General features: G+C 35.5%; 1 protein-coding gene across 9 annotated transcripts in view; it reads right to left on the reverse strand.

Moving 5' to 3' along the window:
• COBLL1 (cordon-bleu WH2 repeat protein like 1) overlaps positions 1-20,944 on the reverse strand; it is a 141,586-nt gene that overhangs the window by 41,758 nt on the left and 78,884 nt on the right. For 8 of the 9 annotated variants that reach the window (XM_032479597.1, XM_032479590.1, XM_032479592.1 and 5 more), the window contains 4 exons: positions 17,375-17,563; positions 4,457-4,658; positions 2,610-2,838; positions 1,760-1,798 (listed from right to left, as the gene is read on the reverse strand). In XM_032479597.1, the coding sequence (XP_032335488.1) occupies positions 1,760-1,798; positions 2,610-2,838; positions 4,457-4,658; positions 17,375-17,563 (659 nt within the window). Of the gene's footprint in view, positions 1-1,759; positions 1,799-2,609; positions 2,839-4,456; positions 4,659-15,090; positions 15,231-17,374; positions 17,564-20,944 lie in introns of those variants that run through there. The other variant, XM_032479598.1, reaches the window with a different exon arrangement.

Below are 20,944 nucleotides of genomic sequence, written 5' to 3' on the forward strand. Positions count from 1 at the left end.
GCAGAGTATTCACGTATTTATTTTTGGTAAAGCAATTTCCAGGCACCCAGGCATCTCCTCTACTAGTTAACTCCTTCTTCACTTAAAGCTCAACTTCATGGATCACTACAAGTCAGAGTTAAATACTAAGACAAAGACTTGAGCTTACTTAGAAAAGCAACTCAAATATTGTAGTTTCCTGTTTCCCGAAGGGAGGCTGTAAATTACACACGAAGTTCTAAGCCTTCTGATAACATCAGACAAAATAAGGAGACAGGAGCATTTACAACATTTGGATTGACCTTGTAGATTCTGACACTGTAAAAGGAAATTTTTTTAAAATTTCCCATTCCAGTTTCTTCATATTATGTTCACAACATGTAATACTCTGCATAAACCATATACTTTTCTTATCTGGAAGGGATATTAGAAATCAGTGCATTCAGCACCTTCACAGTAAGGCCAGTACCAGTAAGTTATGGAATTTGCTCTGGGTTATGTATGTACAGAGTGGCAAAGTTAGAAGCAAAAACCAAGGACAAGTAACAAAATGTTGTTGCTGGAAAGAATCAGAAAACACTTTTCCCCACCTCTTTATTATTATAGAAGTGGACGGTGAGCTCCAGACAGACAAAGCCCTTTGTCCTATCAGCTTGCCAAGTGAGCTTGACAGCTAATGCTGTATCAGAATTACAATGCCTATCTTCTGGTTATTAGCCAGTGCACACTTTAATACATCAAAAGAATTTTCAGCTCCTTTGATGAAGCTCATCTTCATGATATCCACCAAAAATAAATAGTCACACTATTACTTATTCTTGGCTTAATTCTTGGATTTGAGAGGTTCATTATGTTATGGAAAAATGAGAAGAGGTAAAGAAGGAAGATTCCAATAATCCAAGAACACATAATGAGTAAAGTTTATTACTTTTTTTTGTAGGGTGGTAATTATCATAGTAATCAATTACCTGTGCCTGTGCTTTTTTAATGGGAAAACAGACTTCCAGACTCTATTATTATTGGCTAATTTTTAATAAAATTTTCATCTATGAAAGTAATACATTTCCAATATAAAATTCTATCCTATAAAGAAAAGAATGAAAAAAGCCACCCATATAAAAATAATAATTAAATAATTAATTAATTTTTAAAAAGCCACCCATAGCCCTACCACCCAAAGGCATCCACTATTAAAATTCTTCTATATCTCTTTTCAGAAATTTCATGTAAAAGTTTTTTCAACACACTGTATGAAACATTTAAATGCTTCAGCAGCTGATTTTAGCATAAGCACTTTCCATGTTATTACAAAATATTCACAATTTAATGACTGCAAAAATTTCCCATGATAATAATACTCTGATTATTATGAATACTTGTTTCAATGAAAATAATCTGAGACCCTTCCATGGAACCACCAAACTGTAAGCATTTATACCCAATAAAGATTCTAGCAAAATCATTTTTACTTGTCTGAGAGTCAAGATATGTTTCTCACATTCTTAAGACAATATTGATTTCAAACAATTATTGAAATGTATTAATTGTATTAAATTCAGAAATCAAGGTAGAGAGCTTATAAACTCTTTTTTGGGGACATAAAAACCAAGGACTTTCTAAGTTAAAGTCTCTTATGGAATATACATAATAGTAATGTTAAGAAAACAAGTAAAATTAGAAGCTTATTTTCAATTTACCCAATAGAAACAATGATTTCATATTATAATTTGTTTCTATTTATTTCACATTATAATTTGTTCTGTTGTTTCATATGTCTTACCTTGTAAAGATGAGTTATTGAAGGTAGTAACAGAAGTGGCTATGGAAGGAGGGGGTAAAAGAGGTTAAACTGACTGTAAAGATAATGTTTGTTCAAGTATAAAACATCACTGAGTTGAAACAGTTGTCTATGGATTATATAAAGCCACAATCTCAGAATAGTTTGAAGTTCTCTATACACAAAGGACGTAATCATTTTTCACTAAACTTTTATTTCTCCTATTAAAACAGATTTGTGTTGAACAAATAAACTTGCATTTATCTATAAGAATCACTGTAAGAAACCAGTACTATATAAGGTCTATAAATTTTAATACATTGTTATTTTTATAGATTAGTACTCCAAGCTATTTCTTTTTAGAAAAATTTTCAAATTAGACTGATTTATAAGGCAGTTGATTTTGGATACGGAACTAAGAAAAAGATTTGTTGAAAAATTTCCAAGTTTGAAAGATAATAAGATTCAAACAAAACCACGGTGAGTGTATCATAGTTCACACTTCATCAGAACAGTGATGAATTTACATGTAAATTTTAATATTCTGTTTAAATCTCAAAGCCACAAAGAATTAAGTTAAATTACAGCCCAAAATATTCATAGGTAGATGGAAAATGTAAAATGTGGATCTCAGCTAAGAAGGATAAGTTTTTATTCCAATTTTAATAACTGAACTCAAGTTAAATTTTATTACATTTAGTTTTCTCATCTTATTCCCAATGACACATATTGACTTCTAGCTATAGGATCCATATATGTGCCATTATGAATTTGAAAACACTCATACATAAACACAAAACATGCACATATATGCACATCCTGTCAAATGAATAACATGAAAAGTCTTACTTACCTCTGCTGACATCCATGGCATATAATTCTCTTAGTCCCAGGTCATTAAGAGATTTTGTCAAGTCAAGGGGCTCCTGAGACTGATAATCCTTCAACAACAGTGTATGTGATGGATCAAACTCACATTTGCTGCATATAATGGGGACAAGTTCTTGAAGTGGTGCATGTGGGCTAACTCTTACTATTGTCTTCTGCGTTTTTTTAAAATTGATCACTACTCTCACAGTTTTCTGAAACACAGATAAAAGCCATAGTTATACCATAAGTCACTGAAACCAACTTTCTACAATGGTGTCTAGAATAATGAGATACTCTACAATTATATATTCATATTAAAAAAACAGTATTTTCTATTTTGGTATAAGATTTTCTTTTTGATTAATGTTACTTCCTAAATCCAAACCAGATTCTTGGAGTTTGCTTATTAAATAATTTAGATTAAATTCATGTAAAGTACTGAGTAGATTTAAATCCAAAAAGAAATATAAAAGCCTCATATCTAGCACAAAAAATAGATGTTTTTGCTTTATCCCTTAAAATATTTACTTAAAATTAGCAAACATACTTAATAATACAGAATTATACATGTTTTATTCTATTTTTAAGTTGAGGAATATTTATCTTTCTAATGGTTTGTCAGTTCTCAATGGAAAAAGGACTATTTTGTTTAAAACACTTAATTTTTTGTTAATATACTAGTAAACAATATTAAAATATTCCTTACTTAGACCTTGAATCCTACTAATTTAAAATTATTTGAGATGAATTTAAGCATCTCAACATGTTGTTGTGATTGAATTAAATCCTGTAGTAAATAGAGTTTAGGAACATGTGACTATGCTAAGTAAAACCTACAGACTGCAAATCCTCAGCATATATTCATAAAACTAAAACACCATATATAATCTCATGCTGTAGCATAGATAATACTATTTCGATCTAGATAAATAATAGCATACATCTTGAGAGAAAATAGCCCTATACCCCAGTTAATATTTAATATTCAATCACATTTTGTAGAAAGCAAACATGTTTTAGTATTGTTAAAAAAAAAAGCTAACCTTTTGTAAAAAAGCTTCAGAAGAATATAAAGAAAATGTGAGAATATATGTACTCATACATAAATGAACTAATTCAATATATAAAGCTTTACATATTTTCTGGAGTTAAAAATGGTTGATACTGTTCCTAATGAAAGAGCATCTCTAGAAACCCATAAACTTCTATCCCTGTTGCTTATAGAAATGGAAAAGATTTTATAAATAAAGGAGAATTGAAGATACTAGAATCACTATGGTTAAAATTTTTTGCTTAAAATTCACACATTACAGAAAACTGAGCCATTGTGTAACTCAAATTAACAATAATTTAGAAGTTAGTGAGTTACAACCACCACTTACTAAGTAGAGACGGCAAAAATTTATTTGAATAAACTCTTAAAGGAATTTTATTAAAAGATTATAAAACCTTTTTAAAAATAAATATATTTTTAAAGTAACTTAAAATACAGATCTTTGACACAACATTGTAAAATGATTATAAATCAATAAAAAATGTTAAAAAAAATAAAATACAGATCATTCATAATTGTCAGATCCTGATACTGTCATACAGATCATTTTAGAGCATCTAAAAATCTATATTCCTCAAATTCTAGTTAAATTCAAGGATAAATAACCAAGTGAATCCTAAACAAAGTGGCCCAGGAAAACATGATAACCACATTCACATCAAATTTGACAAGGAAAGGCAATTTTTGTTTCATTTACAATGAGCTGCAGATAATGACTAAAAAATCAGCTTAGTATTTTAGTCATAAGATATTAAAATCTACAGTGAGAATCTTACCTCTGGTATTAAAGGTGTAGGTTTTTTCTTATCCAAAATTTTTGGCTTTAAAATTACTTTCTCCACCTCCAACATTCCTATTGGTGTGTTTGGCTTAAATTTAATGGGGTTGTTTTCAGCTGATAGCAGATCAATTGTGTGACTTGATGGATTTAAGTGATACTGTGCACAGAGGAATACCAGCAAGTCCATCATAGGTTTACTGTAAAACAAGAGTAATGCTGATCATAGAACAATGTCATTAACTGTCAAAGTCACCGTTTCAAACATTTTTCTTAGGACCTCTTTTCAGTAGATAAAACAAAGCTACAAAATACTATTTGTGAAAGCAGCTTAAAAATCTAACTACAAGATATTTAAGCAGACAAAATTATAATAGTTTAGAAATTCTGAATAGTAGTCAAGAGAGCTTGGATCCCTGTGTTGGTTTAAATATTACATATATTTTATCTGCTAAATTGTCTTCATATTATAGATTTCAGGGAAGGAAAAGCCCTTTCCTTACCCAAAAACTGTCACTTAGATTAGCAGATGCTCCTTTATAGTATCATTTGGAATATGAGAAGTCTTCAGCTTGTGAACTAGTAATATTCCAAAGTTCCCATAAGAATGAAGCATTAAGAACCACCACCACCCTTTGGGCTTTAGACAGCTTAGACAGTATCTACGTGAGGAAGTACACAAAATCCTAAAGAAGAGTGTCCTACAGATGTCTTAATTCATTCGAGCAGCATTTAATATTTTCTGTGCATTGCCAGTACAAGTGTTCTGGCATACCTTCTCTCAGAGATCTAACACTCTGCTCGACGGACTAGACCAAGTGTCTGCAAACTATGGTCTGCAGGTCAAGGTGGGCCCACAGCCTGTGTTTGTAAATAAAGTTTTATTGGCACACAGCCATGCTCATTTGTTTACATAGCACCTAGGGCTGCTTTTGTGTTACAACGGCAGATTTGAGTAGACGTGACCGAGACTGTGTGGCCCGCAAAGCCGAATACTTTTTACTATCTGGTTCTAGACAGAGAAAGTTTATGGACTCCTGTGCTAGACAATGAAAAAATCACCAAGTAAATTATGAGATAATTTCAAATAGTGATTAAATGTTAAATGCTAATGGTAATACAGAACCTATTTCAATTGGAAGTTGCAAATCCAACTTGAGATTCAGAGGCACTTCCTAATTTTTGCTTCCCTTTCCACAGAGTCCAATTGTTGACGCAGACTTGTTTTCTCATTCACACCATCAACAGAACAATGTGGTCTCTGAATCTTTTTTAATTGTCAGCCTTTAAAGCACACCAAAAAATCTTTTGTATTATGTGCTTTCCTCAAATATCTGGAGATCCTGAGCTGTTAGTTCATATTTAAGACTCAAGCACTAAAACAGTATGTAAAAGTCCTATTTTCATGAATTGAGGCACATAGGTTGATGAGCTTCACTTGAGGGTAATCAGGTGGCTAGCTATTTTTTTTCCAATGGGAAATACAAACATCAATAAAAAAACAATTCTCCAATTTCTTGACTAGATACATGAACCTGGCTATTGGTTTTTTAGAAACTCGACAGGGAAGTGAGGCTAAAAATCTCACTGTTCAGTATGCCCCTTTTAATTTAGTACAATCTGTTTTCATATGCACCCCACCCCCACTCTCCTAAGTGGAGTTCCCAGGTCTGTAGCCTCTCTGGTTCTGCCTTTCCAGAGAGGCAATGTCTGCTGGGGACGAATGAGTTGTCTGACACCGTGGGATCTTCAGGTCAAACACTTCATATAAATTTTCAAACCATCCCCGACCTCAGCCTCACCATCTGTGGATCTTGCCCATTCTTAAGCCACCCAGTTTCTATGGGATAAAGAGGTAAATTTCATAATGGGACTCTCACCCCCTTTCTCTCTCCCACATACCAGTTGCACCCCCATTATACATATATCAAGAAAAACAAAGAGTAAGTCCCTCAGGAAAAAAAATGTTCTCTTGAATATGTTTCAGTCCCAAAAATATATTTCCTATGTCTTTATTAAATATTTGCACAGTAATATTTAGGAGTTTTATGTCCTTCTCTTGAGCTAGTATGCTCACATAAATTTTTTATAATTGCCCAAATTTTGGCTTTGGATAGTACACATTTAATTCCATGGAGAGAATGACTAGCATACTGTTATTATTGAAGTTCACTTTTTGGTAGCAGTACTCTATGACGGCAATTTGATGCTACATACCAATTCTAGATTTGGAAATGGTGCTTCTTTCTCCGATGGTAAAGTTAAGAAGGATTAAATAAGGTCTAGGTGAATACAATATAAGTACAGTTAAGCTGGAAGAGGAGAGAATTTTCACTGCCAACCAAATGGGAGCTGTCCACTGTGGTCTATGAGTAAACAGTAATATGTTCAGATTCTATTTCTCCTTCTCTCTATGTATAAATGTACTAATGAATGTAAAAACTCTAAACTTTACACTTCAAACATCTTTTATTTCTTAAATGTACAGTTCTTTAGACTCTCTGCCAGAAATATACACTAAAAGTTAACAAGACAAAAATAGTTATTCGTGTAAAGTTTTGTTTTTGTTTTGTTAATCCCTTTTTGTGCTACCATTTTTCATCCCTTTATGTACAAATGTATTAACTTTTAAGGAAAAAGATATTCAGAAAATTTTTAAGATAAAGACAATTTAATACTCTTTATACACACCTGTTATTTAACCCTTCTGCTATGCCTTAATGAATTACTGTATTTCTATATGTGATATATAAGTTTTCTAACTTAATAAGGGGTAGTGGGTAACAGGCCAAGAATATTCTAATAATGGCCTATTCCCTTAGTCAATTTGGTCTTCTATAACCTTTGCACACTATACCGGATTTCATAGCAAAAAAGTTTCATTCTGACTAGAGCCATGTCATGACCTTTGAACTCACTGTCTAAATGTTTTCTAATAAAAACGACTCTTGGAAAGGCAACTATGAGTCATAGAACTTTTTATGATCTTATTCTCTCACTCTATAATTCCAGTTTCAATTTTTAATTCAGTAATTCCAGATCCCAATTTTGTCTAGAAAATATTCCTAACTCCAGACAGATAAATGCAAAAGACTAGAAAGTTCTATTACAGATGTAAATACAGATGGGAATTTAATACTGCCTGTGATAATGATATTTCAAATTTCTGGGATAAGAACTGAATTTTCAACAATTGGTACTGGGAAAAATCTGATGAAAAATAAAAGTTATGTATCTACCTTATTCTTTATACTAAAGTAAGCCCAATGGACCAGATATATAAATATGAGAATATAACACTGAGGGGAAAAAACAGAAAAGAAATCCATCTTCATGTAGTTTCTGTTCTAGAGCAGTGTTGCCCAAGAGAACTTTCTGCAGTGACGGGGATTTGCTGTCTGTGTGCTGTCCAATAGAGTGGCCAGTCACGACATATGGCTGCTGAAAACCTGAAATACATTGAGCGAGTGGACCAAAAACCTGAATTTTTCATTTGAATTCACTTAAATTCAATCTAAATACTTTAAATGTACACGTGGTGAATGGCCACTCTATTGGACAGAGTAGCTCTAGTGCACTGATTCCCTAAGTGCGATTCACCAATCTGCAGCATCAGTATTGCTGGGAACTTGTTACCAATGCAAGTGCTCAAGTCCCAGTCCAGATCTTTGAATCAGATGCTCTAGGGATAAGGCAAGGGAAGCTGATTCTGACACATACTACAGTTTTCAAACCAGTGATGTGGGGAGAAGAGAATAAAGAAACAAGTAAATTGTACAGTAATCAGATAACAATAAATGCTGCAATGAAAAATAAGATAAGGAAGAAGATTCGAAAATGTCCTAATTGAAAAAACAACATTAGAACAGAGCCCTGAATGGAATGAGATACTGGGGAAAGAACAGACCAGGCAGGGTTGACAAATGCAAAGGCCCTAAGGCAGAAGTATGCTCCCTGTGTTTAAGGGAAAACAGAAACCAGTTTGCTGGGGTGAAAGCTGTAGACATGATATCTTATAGAGCTGAAGGGCCTAGTGAAAACTTTTCATGATTTTATGAACTGAGATAGAAAACCACATAAGGGTTCTGAGGAGTGATGCAAACTACTTTACATTTTAAAAGGATTATATCCTGATTGTTGTATTCAGAATAGTCTGGGGAGAAGTTACAAAGCTACTGCAAAAAATTTAGGTGAGAGATGGTGGTCACTTATACTAGTCAGATTCCAGATGTATTTTGTAGGGAGGTGACAGGACTGATTAAATTCTATGCAGGAAGGAAAGGGTAAAATTACTCAAAAGACAGAAAATGGAGCCAACCAGCAGAAAGAGGCCAGGATTGTAGAGACACTACCAAGTGGCAGGGTTGCTGAAAGGACTCAACAGGAAGCCTAAAATGCTAATTTAAGTTACTTGCTATGCGATATGCTTACTAACCTCTTCCTGGTGACCCACAAAGCATTGCTAAGGTCCTGGTAGCTTTAAGAGGGGTTAATCAAGGAGAGGGAAAAAAATTTCAAAAAATAGAGACTAGAAACTAAGAATCCAAAAATAAGGTATAAAGTCAGAGCCAAAGGTAGTTCCAAGAACATAAACCTTTGGGAATTTACAATAATATTACAAAGGGTATTTGTGGAACAGGGGTTCAGGTCAACATTTTGGAGACTGTAAGAGCAGAATGTTCTAAAGATGTCAACTGGGTTCCATTGATACCTAGACATGAATTCCTCTCTAGCAGGACCACCTCTTACAGTCTTTCTTCCCAGGGACATAGTAAGGTGAATGTCACTGAATAAGGAATTTATAGGAACCAATGATTATCTATTAGGTAATTCTGCTTCAACACCCATGAGCTCAAACATATAGCAGACAATATGCATTTGATTTGTCTGTACAGTGTCTGCATGCAAAGGAAAAATTGCTGAAAGAAGATTCACATGCTTTAAAGGAAACCACATAGGTGAGAAAGCTGCTTTGGTTTTTGTTTTTTAATGAACAAACTTGACTAGTAGCCTTGTTGTAGTACATCTGTACAGAGAGGTGGGACATAGCATTAAGCTGGGCTAAGACCTTTCCCCTAGACGCCTCAGACCAGTTTAACTGGTTGAAGCATTTAACTGAAGGCTCAGCATTTGGCACTAAAAGCACAGATGAGGTGACCTTGACCTTGCTGATTTTGAGGGTGGGAATTATTGACCAGCCAGCTCTACATAAAGGAGCCCTAATACTATAAAAGTAGGACATTAACTTTTAAGCAGGCTCCACAAGCAGTGGGGCTGCTTTTGGGATTAACTAGTCACAAAATGCTCCTACGGAAAACAGTCATCTCTTGAGTATGGTTTAGAATTATCCACCTGGATGCCAAGCTACTTCTACCAAAAACAACAATTTTGGTTTGAGGATAATTATCCTAAGCTGATGCACCTTGCAGCAGTTGGCTAAAAGGCTCGACACGGGGTCACCACAGGAAGGACGCATGTTTTCCTGTTTGCTAAGGTGGGAGCACAGGCCAGCGGTCCACCTGAAACCCAGCCAAATAATTAACAGTTGAAAAGGACTGGCTGAATTTGATCATCATTTCCTCATTCAAATAAGAAACAGTCTTCTCTATTTCACTACATTACTTTGGATTTTGGTTTATATTATTTAACAGAGTCCACTTTGTATTAATATTATTTATGGATTTTTTCTTCTCTTGTAAAGTAAAATGATTTCCTAGAGGGTAGATTTTTAAAAAAAAATTTCTTAACTCTTCTGTGAAATGGAAGAGACTGCTATGAGATTTCCTACTCCTTTTAGAAATAACAACCCCTTGTATTAATTTCAAATTTATTAACTCATCTGAGCTCACGACCACCACAAATCTACTCCCACTTTACGAATGAAAAACCTGTGGTTAGAGAAGTCACATGACCAGATTATGAAGGGCATGCATCATATGAGGGTGCAGTCAGGATTAAAACGTCTTGACTCTTCATCCACCTGCATCTTAGCCTAATGACCCCATAAATCAGGATTCAGGATAGGGCGGATGGTTTGCAACAGGCTATCTGCTGTCTGCTGCAGTTTTAGTTCATAGATTGATGACATCACTAAATTAGCCCCTAAATCCACCAGTGACCCTGGTGGGGTCATAGCACATATTAAGGGTAATTTTGTCCTAGCTTTATCACCTGCTAGATAAGACAAGACTTTCATTTTTGTGTTTTTAAGTATCAAAAGTCAAAGTCACAGTTCATCGAAGAGGTTTCAGAGGAGCTCCACATCTGCCTTGGTGAGTTTCCAAAAGGACTGCTATGTAATTTATCATCCAATTTGGGACACCTGAGAGCGAAAGGGGACCACCGTTGGGAATTACTCTGGGATGATAGGTACAAAGAGGGACTGTCATAGGAAAATGAGGATGCATGATGGTAAGTACTTGCTATGACTAGATGGATTTCAAGCATCTGATAAGGGGCTGAACTCTATGAATAAGATACTTCTTTAGTATGATCCTTTAAATCTGCCCCAGTAGCTGATAAAGTATTTTACCCAATTTCCTCAAAACTGAGTTGAGTTGAATTGGTTCTAGCTGTCCCTTACAAGTGCATACCAACAACCCAATTAAACTTATCAACAGCAATATGGGAATTTTTAGAACATTCCCCACTGTTACTGATGTTTGTTTATCTTAAGCTAACCCACTTAGTTCAATAATGAGTTCAGGAATCAAGTAACGCTCTCTAACCATACTTGTGTGCATGAAATGAAGTGGATCTGGTACATAAAACAAATAAACCTAACCTCAGAGTTGAGAGTGCTTACTGAATTATGCATTAGGAAACATTTTGAAGAGAGTAACACAGAATTAAAATTTGAAGACAATGACAGATCATAGTAGTATTAAATTGATAAAAGGCCTTAAATATGAAAAACAGATATTTCTCAATGTAAAAAAAAAATGAAATTCCCCATTTTCAACTAAACTCTACCTGATCATTTACCTTGGATGTTATTTTCAAGGTTAATTATAAATAATTATCTTCATAAAAATTGTGATTTAAGAACATATCTGTTAAACACACATACACACACCCCTTATAAAAACAGAAATACTACCAATATATCTCACTTCAGTTGGGGCAATTCAAATACGGACACAGAATAAGATAAAATTTTATTGACATGAAAGTTAGAAATCATTCACTGAAAAAAAAGGCAGGTTCCAAGACAGAATGTGCAATATGATACCACACTGGCAAAGAGAAAAGGGTGCCTATAGAGGCAGGTACGTAGATATACATTCGTGTGTGTGTGTGTCTGTGCACGTGTGTGTGGATAAAAGGTTAGAGACAACAATGTTAATAGTTGTAATCTGTCTGCTTAATAATGACATGGTGTTTTAAGGTTTTTTTGGCTTATCTGTATTTTCCTACTTTCTGTAATGTCCAACTAGTGCATTTATAGGCATAAAAATTAAAAATAAAATTAACAAGGGTCATTGTTATAAGGTGTAGATGCCAGAGAAGGGAAAGTGATGAGGATGACCCTCCTAGGAATGACACTGGAGGCATCTGTGTGTATTCTGTCACCCTTGCCCAACCAGGAGAGCAATCAGTCACCAGAGGCTTGCGTGCACCCTGGCTCCAGGCTGCTGGGGGCATTACCTGAGCCTTGAGTGCAGGATAACCATCAGGTAGAAACTCGGGCAGCACTTTACATTTAAATAAGCTACCAGTTAAAATCCCAACTTTAAGCAGCTTCAGTTGAATAAGTATCTAAATCAAAATTTAAGCATTCTTAGGGCGTTCAACGTGAGCGTGCCATGCAATAGATTCTCAGCAATGTGTTTTTAAAATCTACTAGCTTATTACATAATGTAATTACCCTACATGTCATCTGACTCTTCTCAATAAATAGAAGTATATATGAAATTCTGAAACACTTCTGAAATCCATATCGTCTTTGTATCACTATTTTTTTAAAACAAAAATTGACCCACATTGATCCAGTACTATCTTGTCACTTTTCATAGTCTACTTTTTCCCAGTAGGTGGCACTGTAGTCCATGTAAAACACTCCTGAGCTGGTTCTCTGACCCACCCAGTGCGAGTCAAAACTCTGGCCAGAAAGGCCAGAGAGGTGAGGCGGCTTGCTTGAGGTCATATAGCAAGTTATGGAATAAACTATAGAGCCTGAGGTTTCTAACTTCAAGTTCTGTGCTTTCTTTATTTGTGTTTTCATTCCTAGTACTCTCGGATTTGCTCAAATCAAAACTAATTCCTATTTATAGCATTCAGGGCAGAAAATATCATAAATTACAGGACAAGAGAGTATGCTAGTATAGCCATGAATACTCTCCTTCTAGGCAAACAAAGAGGATTCATGTCAATCTTCTATCAAATTTCCCAAATGAGAACTGCTTTTAAAGTGTTCCAGAAAAAGAAAGAGGAAAAAGGAACAAACACTTACTTGATGACAAAGGATTACGTACTGGGCAGACACCTGACTATAATGTAAGGCCCTGGAGGGATGTGCACACATACCAACATGTTTTCTTTTTCTCTTGTAGTGTCTGGAACAGGTCAGCCTATACGCTTCTTTTCATTAAAAATTATCTTTTCCCAAATCCTGGTAGGCACCACTGTTTATGCTGTTCTGCAGGTATGACATTTTCTGAGGACAGCCCTAGGCAGCTGGTCGCTAATGCTCACAAGCAGGATTCATTAACCCTCACTTTTAGTAAAGCAGACAGCTGCTCTGTCTGGTGAAAAAGGCCATTTACTCGACCAGCACACACACTTATATACACGTGTACACACATATCTACCTATACTACAGTATAATGGATATTACATTTAACTAAAGTGTTTTAATTCTCTTTCATTCAATCCTGTTATCCATGATAGCAGGACACAGAAATGCTCAAGAGTTTTCAGGCTGGCACTGCAGCTACCCTCCACTGTAAGCAAAAGATCACGAAAGCAGGATGGCAGACACAGGGGGAGTTTTGGTCATTAAAGAGGTGGTATCATTAAGCTCTGGTACCAAGAGATTGTTAAGCCTGCAGAAGGCTACTAACCTGATTCAGGATAATAAGTTTTTAGTCTCCCCCGGAGCACGTTGACTACCACCTCCAACCTTATTGTGTTCCCTAATCTGAATAAGCTCTCTGGTGAAAAAAAAAAAAAATCAATGTACAAACAAGTACATTCTTCTGAAGATCATGCTGTGCATTACATTCTCGCAAATGGAACATTCTGAGCATACCTCTGCATGAGCTGTACAATAAGAGAGAGGAAAGCTTGCTAAAATCTTCCCCAAGAATACATTTTGAGGAAAACAAAAGTCTGAAAAGTTAAATGAAGTATATCAGTTTTCTAAATATTTATTTCAGTCTAATATTGATATTATTCTTCAAAGGAAATATACATGTATAATGCCATCAAAATGAATATACAAGGAATATTTATACAAATCAAGAAGAGATGATCTCAAAAATTATATTAGAGAACTTTCACAGTGCCATATGGAACTCTGATTTATCTGAGAAAACCTCCAGTCCTTAAACTTACTTAAAATTACTCTTCCCGACGCCCCCACCAAATTCCTGTATCATTTTGTTGAAATTTTTCCTATTCCTATTGTTATTACAGTAACAAGACCATAAAGAAATTTAGGTTATCTATGTCATGGGTCTTCACATTCAGGAGCTAACATTTTCCAGAAAGAATGTATTTTTCTATTTATACATTTTTGTTGTTGATGTTATTGTTAAACACTGAGTTTTTAAAAAATGAGCCAGCATTTGCTGCAACATTCAAGATACCCCCAAATCACAGTCTTAAGGTATCATGAATAGCACTCTGAAATATCTAGAATCACTCCTAAGATATCCAGAATCACAGAACCACTTTAAATCATAAACACTAAAAATAAAAAAACAAGTCATAGTGTCTACAACTTGAGTCAGTCCTGAATGATGAAACTATTAGGAACAAAGTCCCTAAATCAAAGCCCCTAGTAAAAACACGGATATGAAACAAATTCTACTCTCAGAAGTTTTTGGGCCCCAAACAGAATTTTAAAAGCAATCAGAATTGGGGGCATTCTTGCCTTGCACTCTACCTGAAGAAAGTATCTTTATTTAAAAGCTCCTGGGAAAGCAACGAGGGCCTACCCAAATGCTGCTTCAAGACACACCATTTAAGCTGCTACTTCCATCTACATACAATAGTTTAGGGAGACATTCTGAATTTATTAAATGCCTACTACATTGCAAGAAACTGTGCTAAGCACTATGAAGAAAAGTAATGATACCTGCATAGAGCTTCTGGTTTATTTAAGAAATAAGACACACATATAAATTATAGGATAGGACAAGATGTGATAACCATTCCTGGTTTAAAGTTTCAGTAGAGTTTAGAAGTCAGAGCTAACAGTTCATTCTGGGGAGATCAGGGAGCCTATATAAAGTGTCCCTTGAGCTACATGACATAACTGGAGAAAATGTGGGTGGCAAGGTACTCCAGACGGAAAAACCTTCCCAAAAGTGTGGAGGTAGAAAAAGCAGTCTCTGTAGGATGGAAGAGTCACATGCAGCAGAAGCTTAAGATATTCAAAGGGCAGTAGGCAAGGAAAGCCTGCCTCACCTCAGAGGAGAAGAAAATAAGGTGACCCAGCGTCCAGGCTTGGTAGCTTGGACTTCCTTAATTTGGTGCTGACTTGCCGTCCCTGCAGTCTTTTATCAAAGGGAGTGCCACAAACAGAGGGGTGTTTCAGTCAGATTAACCTGAGGGTGGAGAGTAAGTGGAGAGAGCCCAGAGTTAAGAAAAACAATTCTCAATACAAAATGGAGGAGACCAATATGTGCCAGGCACTGATAATATTTCATTTAATCCCAACAACAATTCAGTTATAAAACATTTTTATAGATAAGAAAACTGAGGCAATTCAACAACAGTTGGCAGCCCAGAAACAAAAAGCTGACTGATAGAAAATTACTCTGGTTTAGGAACCTGGGAGGCAAACACACCGGAAGGTCAAAAGGGTGGGGAAAATCTGGGGTCCTCTTAAGTATAAATGCAGCAGGAATGACCGCTGCAGAATCCAAGTCAAATATGAAGAACAATGCAGCAATCTGAAGAGAGGTCAGGAATTAGACTTTTAAGGAGGATGAAGAACAAATCGATGTAAGAAAAAGTGGATATGCCAGATGTCAAAACGGTTGTGTCAAAGAGGGAGCCCTAACATCTCAGTATCAGAACAACTTCAGGGTGACAAGACACCACCGTCCAGGTGCACAGGGGGAAAGGACTATGGATGTAGCTTCCCAGAGTTAAGGAAACGGAAGAAAAGCTAGCTCAGGGTAGTATGTGGAAAAGTCTAAAGTAATTATGGGTGACAGGCTAGAGAGGAAAACCGTGATTCTAATACTGCAGTGACTGAGGTTGAAAAAAAAGAAATCTAAAGGACACAGAAGGCTGACAGTAGGGTAGACAGCAATATAAACAGATGACTGCTACATTCAAGAAATAATGTTAAGAAGTACTGATGATGAAACCATTGTTACCTGTCAGCATCAGTGGAGAACTTGGAAAAATACTGACTTTTTTTTTAAGTTACCTTGAATTCAGGGAACATAAGAAGAATTGCCTTTATCATCCCTAGCCATATCCATTATCATTATTACTTTAAAACCAGAGTAATGGTATGATTTCAAGGACTGAAGATGATATGATGGCCATTGTCCCTAACTTACAAGATGCCTTCCTCACCCAGAAGAGGCACAACCCAGGTGTTTAGCTGCATCTGAGGTAGAAAAACTCCAAAGTCAGTCACAGGGTTCTCAACCTCCTAAGTGTGGTTCAATGTGCGATCTCCAAAACTACTTTCAATACAAAATAAATGGCAAAATGCAACTTACCTAAATTTAATGAGAATTTAATACACAATGCTATGTACTGCCTGCTAACGCTGAACTGTTCTATATTCATGTACTTCCATAAAGTTATACATAATCTTAAGGGTAAATCTTAAGATTATCTTGAATGAGTTTCTTTTAGACAAAACCACATTGGAAAAATGCAATACCCAATATGTTGCTTACTTCTTCTTTTATTCTACACACACACACACACACACACACACACACGTAATACTAAGGTCAAAACAGCTTAAATTTCTAAAACAGGACTCAATAACAAACAGGTAGTTGAGGTGAAAGGTGGAACAAGACCAAGTATACAACTCACGTAACTTTCCACTTCGAAATGAAATGGAAAATTACACTTGGCTTTATTCCATTTTTCCAATTTTTAGTCAGGTGTTAAAAATATAAATCTCCTAAATCACATCCTCCCTTCTTGCTGGGTTAAAGTTTAATTTTACATTTCTGTTAAATGTATCCACACTTTTAATAAATTTATTAAGTCATTCAATGACATGAAAGATCCTGCTAGTTTTACAGATATATTTATCTGTTTTGATAAATGAGAGAGTATTACATTTTAAGAGTAGTTTGTAACTTCTGCAAAATCAAATTTGGAGAAGCAGCTTAAAAGAGAAAGAATGATTTGGAAAGGACAGGAAAGGGTTTCTTCATGGATCCCTGGATTGCTTTGTAAGTTTGACATACAAAATCAATGCAACTGATTATCATTCCTCTGGGAAAGGCTATTAAAAAAAAAACGTATTAAATGACTAACAAAATATAATAATATAGTTCCAAATTTCAAGAGTCACTTCACTGGTGTTCATAGATCTGATATTTCAAACACTGTTAGAAAAACTTTTAATACCCTGCAGCATTTACTTTTTTTTTACTGAGTGATGAATGAAGTATTCTGTCAAAGAAAAAAAATCAAGTATACAACAGAGGGTTTCAATTACAGAAGAAGAAAGGGAAGTCCTGGTATTTCATTCACCCCATCGTACCTGCCATGAACAGTAGTAGATTTGATAATATCCCCAGGTAGAACCACTAAGAGTTCAATGTCTTTATCTATCGTGTTTTCTTTCTGTTCCATGATAAAAGTAGAAGATTCTACAGAATTGTCAACTGAAGAGGCATCAAGGTATTTGGTCTCAGCTGGAGGAAGTGGTGCTTTGGCTTTTGGTTTTCTCCTAAAATAAAAACAAAACACAGAGCATAAAATACATGTATTTTAAAAATAACTTGCTCATATGATCTATTTAATAAAAACACAAATGTGTGTATATGTTTTTCACATCTAGGGAAAAAAAGCATCAAAATGTTAATTGTCAGTTTACTAGGGATGATGGAGTTAATTTTTTTTTTTTGCCTTTTTTAATCAGCATATTTTGTTTGTTTTCTACAATATGCCTGCATCACTTGGCAATACAAAGAAACATGATCACAAAGAGATTAGATACTGGCCTTCATTAAATTCAACTAGTGTGTGTTCACCATAGAAAAGCAAAAGTATAGCATTTTCTCTGATGTGACAAATTATAAAAACCCTTACTGTCTCAGGATGGAGATCAGTATCTCATTCCACACCTCATAATAGCTCTTACTTTTGTACCATTCACTCTATTATTTTCCAACCAAGCGAATTCTGCCTCTCTATCCAGATAAACTCTACCTATCCTTCAAAGTCTAGCTGAAACCACCCTCCTCCCACCCCTCCATATTGAGTGTCTCCTTATGTGGCACATACAGCAGATTCCTCAAATGTAACATATTCTTCCATTTCTCCCCCTGGGTACCAGTTTCATCTCTCTGCCTATGTTTATTACTCCCTGTAAGAAAGATGTATGCTGTGTTTCCCACTGTGCTTAGCAATGAACAATGAACTGTGATTGGTTATTTGATAAATTATGTTTCTGTTTCAATTAAAAATGTTATAAATAATTATTCCAATAAATAAGTTTGTCACTTACTAGGACAACCCCTTCACTAATTTATAACAAAACAGTAGTAGGCATTCTTTAAAAAGTCACATGGGCTAATTCAGTGATTTGATGGGTTGAAAAAAATGAGACATGATGAACATAAAGTAACTATAAGTAAGGATATGGACTTTTTTTAAGTATTGAAAATTAGAGCTTTTAATTATTTATTTCATAATTGGAGGTTTGTACCTCGTAATCCCCTTCACCTATTTTTGCCCATCCCCCGCTTGCTTCTGGGAGAACAAATACTCCTGCTTTATATTCAGAAGATATAAATTTTAATTTCTCCGTCTTCCCTCTCCTAGGCAAAAATATAAACCAAGCAAGATAAAAGGACTTCTTTGTAAGTAAATATGTAACATCCAGCCATTCAGTACTTTCAAAATTTAAGGTCTCACAAATCTAAGCATTTTTGTGCACTCAGCATCATGAAAAAGCAGAAACAAGTTTCCTACATTGCACATTAACTTACTAAACTAATAGGCCTCTAGTTTTTAGGACTATAAACTACATAGCTATATTATGCTTCAGAAAAAATTTATTTTACAATAGTGACAAAAATGAACTTTTGTAAGTGTTTGAATATATATGTTTATAAAATCTATATGAAGAAAAACTTTATCCAATTTCTAAATGTTTTTAATCTGCCAAAACTGACCACTCATCTATTCAACCAATATTTATCCTATAACAACAATCATGTAGCAGATTCAGTTAAACACTGGAGATGTAAAGACAGCAAGACCGGTTCTCCTACCCAAAAAGGACTGACAGATACATACAAAATTAGAATAATGTTTGATGATTGTTCCAATATAGGAACACAGATGGTATAGCTGAAGCTCATAGGAAGAGAAACTCCCTGGAATCCAGAAGTGTTTTACAGATGGGAAACATGAGTTGGGTTTGGGGGAATGAATAGAAACTCACAGGGAAAGACAAGAAATAATTGATATTTTAGGCAGAGGAAAGCAAATCGAGCCATGAAAGTGGTCCTTCTTAGGATTGAAGAGTTGGGTGAAATTCCACAGTGAAGTCAAAGGAGAAGAGAAATCAGTGAATCAATTTAAAAGCTTTCATAAATAAGAGAATTCAGTAAGGTGGCTTGGTACACGTGCCAACGTCAATAGCTATGTAAACATAAGCAAAAACCAGTCAAAGTATAATGAAAGAAAAAAACTTCTTCCACAGTAGCAACACAAATGAATTTTTTAAATTGTTACAATAAATATAACAAGAATTTTATAAAATCTATATGAAGAAAATCTTAAATGCCAAATATTCAGCTTGGATCTCTCCCTTCAACTCCAGATTTGTAAACCCAACGCCTACTTGACATCTGGACTCAGATGACTAACTGGAATCTCCAACTTAATTTAACTTCCAATTCCTCTTCCCTACTTTTCCAAACCACATTTTTTCCTCTCCAAATCTTCCCATCTCAGTAAATCATAATTCTTTCAGTTGCTTGGGCCAAAAATCTCCTCTCTCACACACATCCAATCCAATCCATTTGACAAGTCTGCCAGCTCTATATTATAAATAGACCCAGAACCCACTGACAACTTTGATTTACCAAACACCTCTGTTCAAGCTGCTGACCTGTCTTCCTGCTCCCAGCCTTGTCACTTTACACTCCGTTCTCAACACAGCAGCTGGAGTGATCCTCTTAAAATGGTAAGTCTGATCACCGAACTTCCTTTCCCACCTTCCACTGGCTTCTGACCTCACCCAAAATAAGTCTAGAGTTTTACAATCCATCCTCACTTACCTCTAGACTCTCCAGTCTCCTCTCTCCCACTTTCTCCCTGGGCTCACTGCACTCCAATCCTATGAACTCTTGTCTTTTCCTTGAACACTCTCAGAACAATCCTGACTCAGGTCCCCTCTACAGGGTCTGCTCCAGGCCTTAAGAAAACACCTCTGTTTCTCTGCTTTACTTTTGCCTGAGGGCTTATCAGCAACTGACATATTTGTTTATCACATCTCCTTCCATTAGAGTAATTGATCCCATAAGTATAGGGACTCGTCCCCACTGCCCAGTGTCACACGTTTGCTAATGTGTAGAATCTCTGGAACAATGTCTGCCACATAGCAGGCACTCATATTTAATGAATGAATGAATTTAATGAATACTTCCCACAAAAATGAGCTACTTAAGCATATAACTGGGAAGGAAAAAAGTTCTTACCACCACGCTACATATGGATTGCCTGTATTAGATTTTAGAAATGAATGTATTATGTTTTATTTTTATTTTATTTTACACTGGATTTATTAGCAAAGGATAATTGGGAACCTCAGGACTTTAGAAGAGTTTCATGGGAAAGGTCAGAAGACAAGCCCAAGTGCCGCGTGCAGGGAAGTAAAGCATCAAGAGCAACTTGCCCACGGGGGACTTGGCTTTCAGGAGGAGTGGCACCATGGAAGGTCTGACAGGCACTCCTGCTGCCACCGTCACCTTCCCGCCCCCTGCTTCCATCATCGGAGGCATATTCCCATTTCCAAGTGTTGCTCCTCTTTGAATGCCCTCCCCATCCTCTCTGCCTTTACACATATTATCTAACCCTCAAGGTCCAGATCAAATCA

This window comes from Camelus ferus, chromosome 5 (genome assembly GCF_009834535.1).
Source record: "Camelus ferus isolate YT-003-E chromosome 5, BCGSAC_Cfer_1.0, whole genome shotgun sequence".
Taxonomy (NCBI): domain Eukaryota; kingdom Metazoa; phylum Chordata; class Mammalia; order Artiodactyla; family Camelidae; genus Camelus; species Camelus ferus.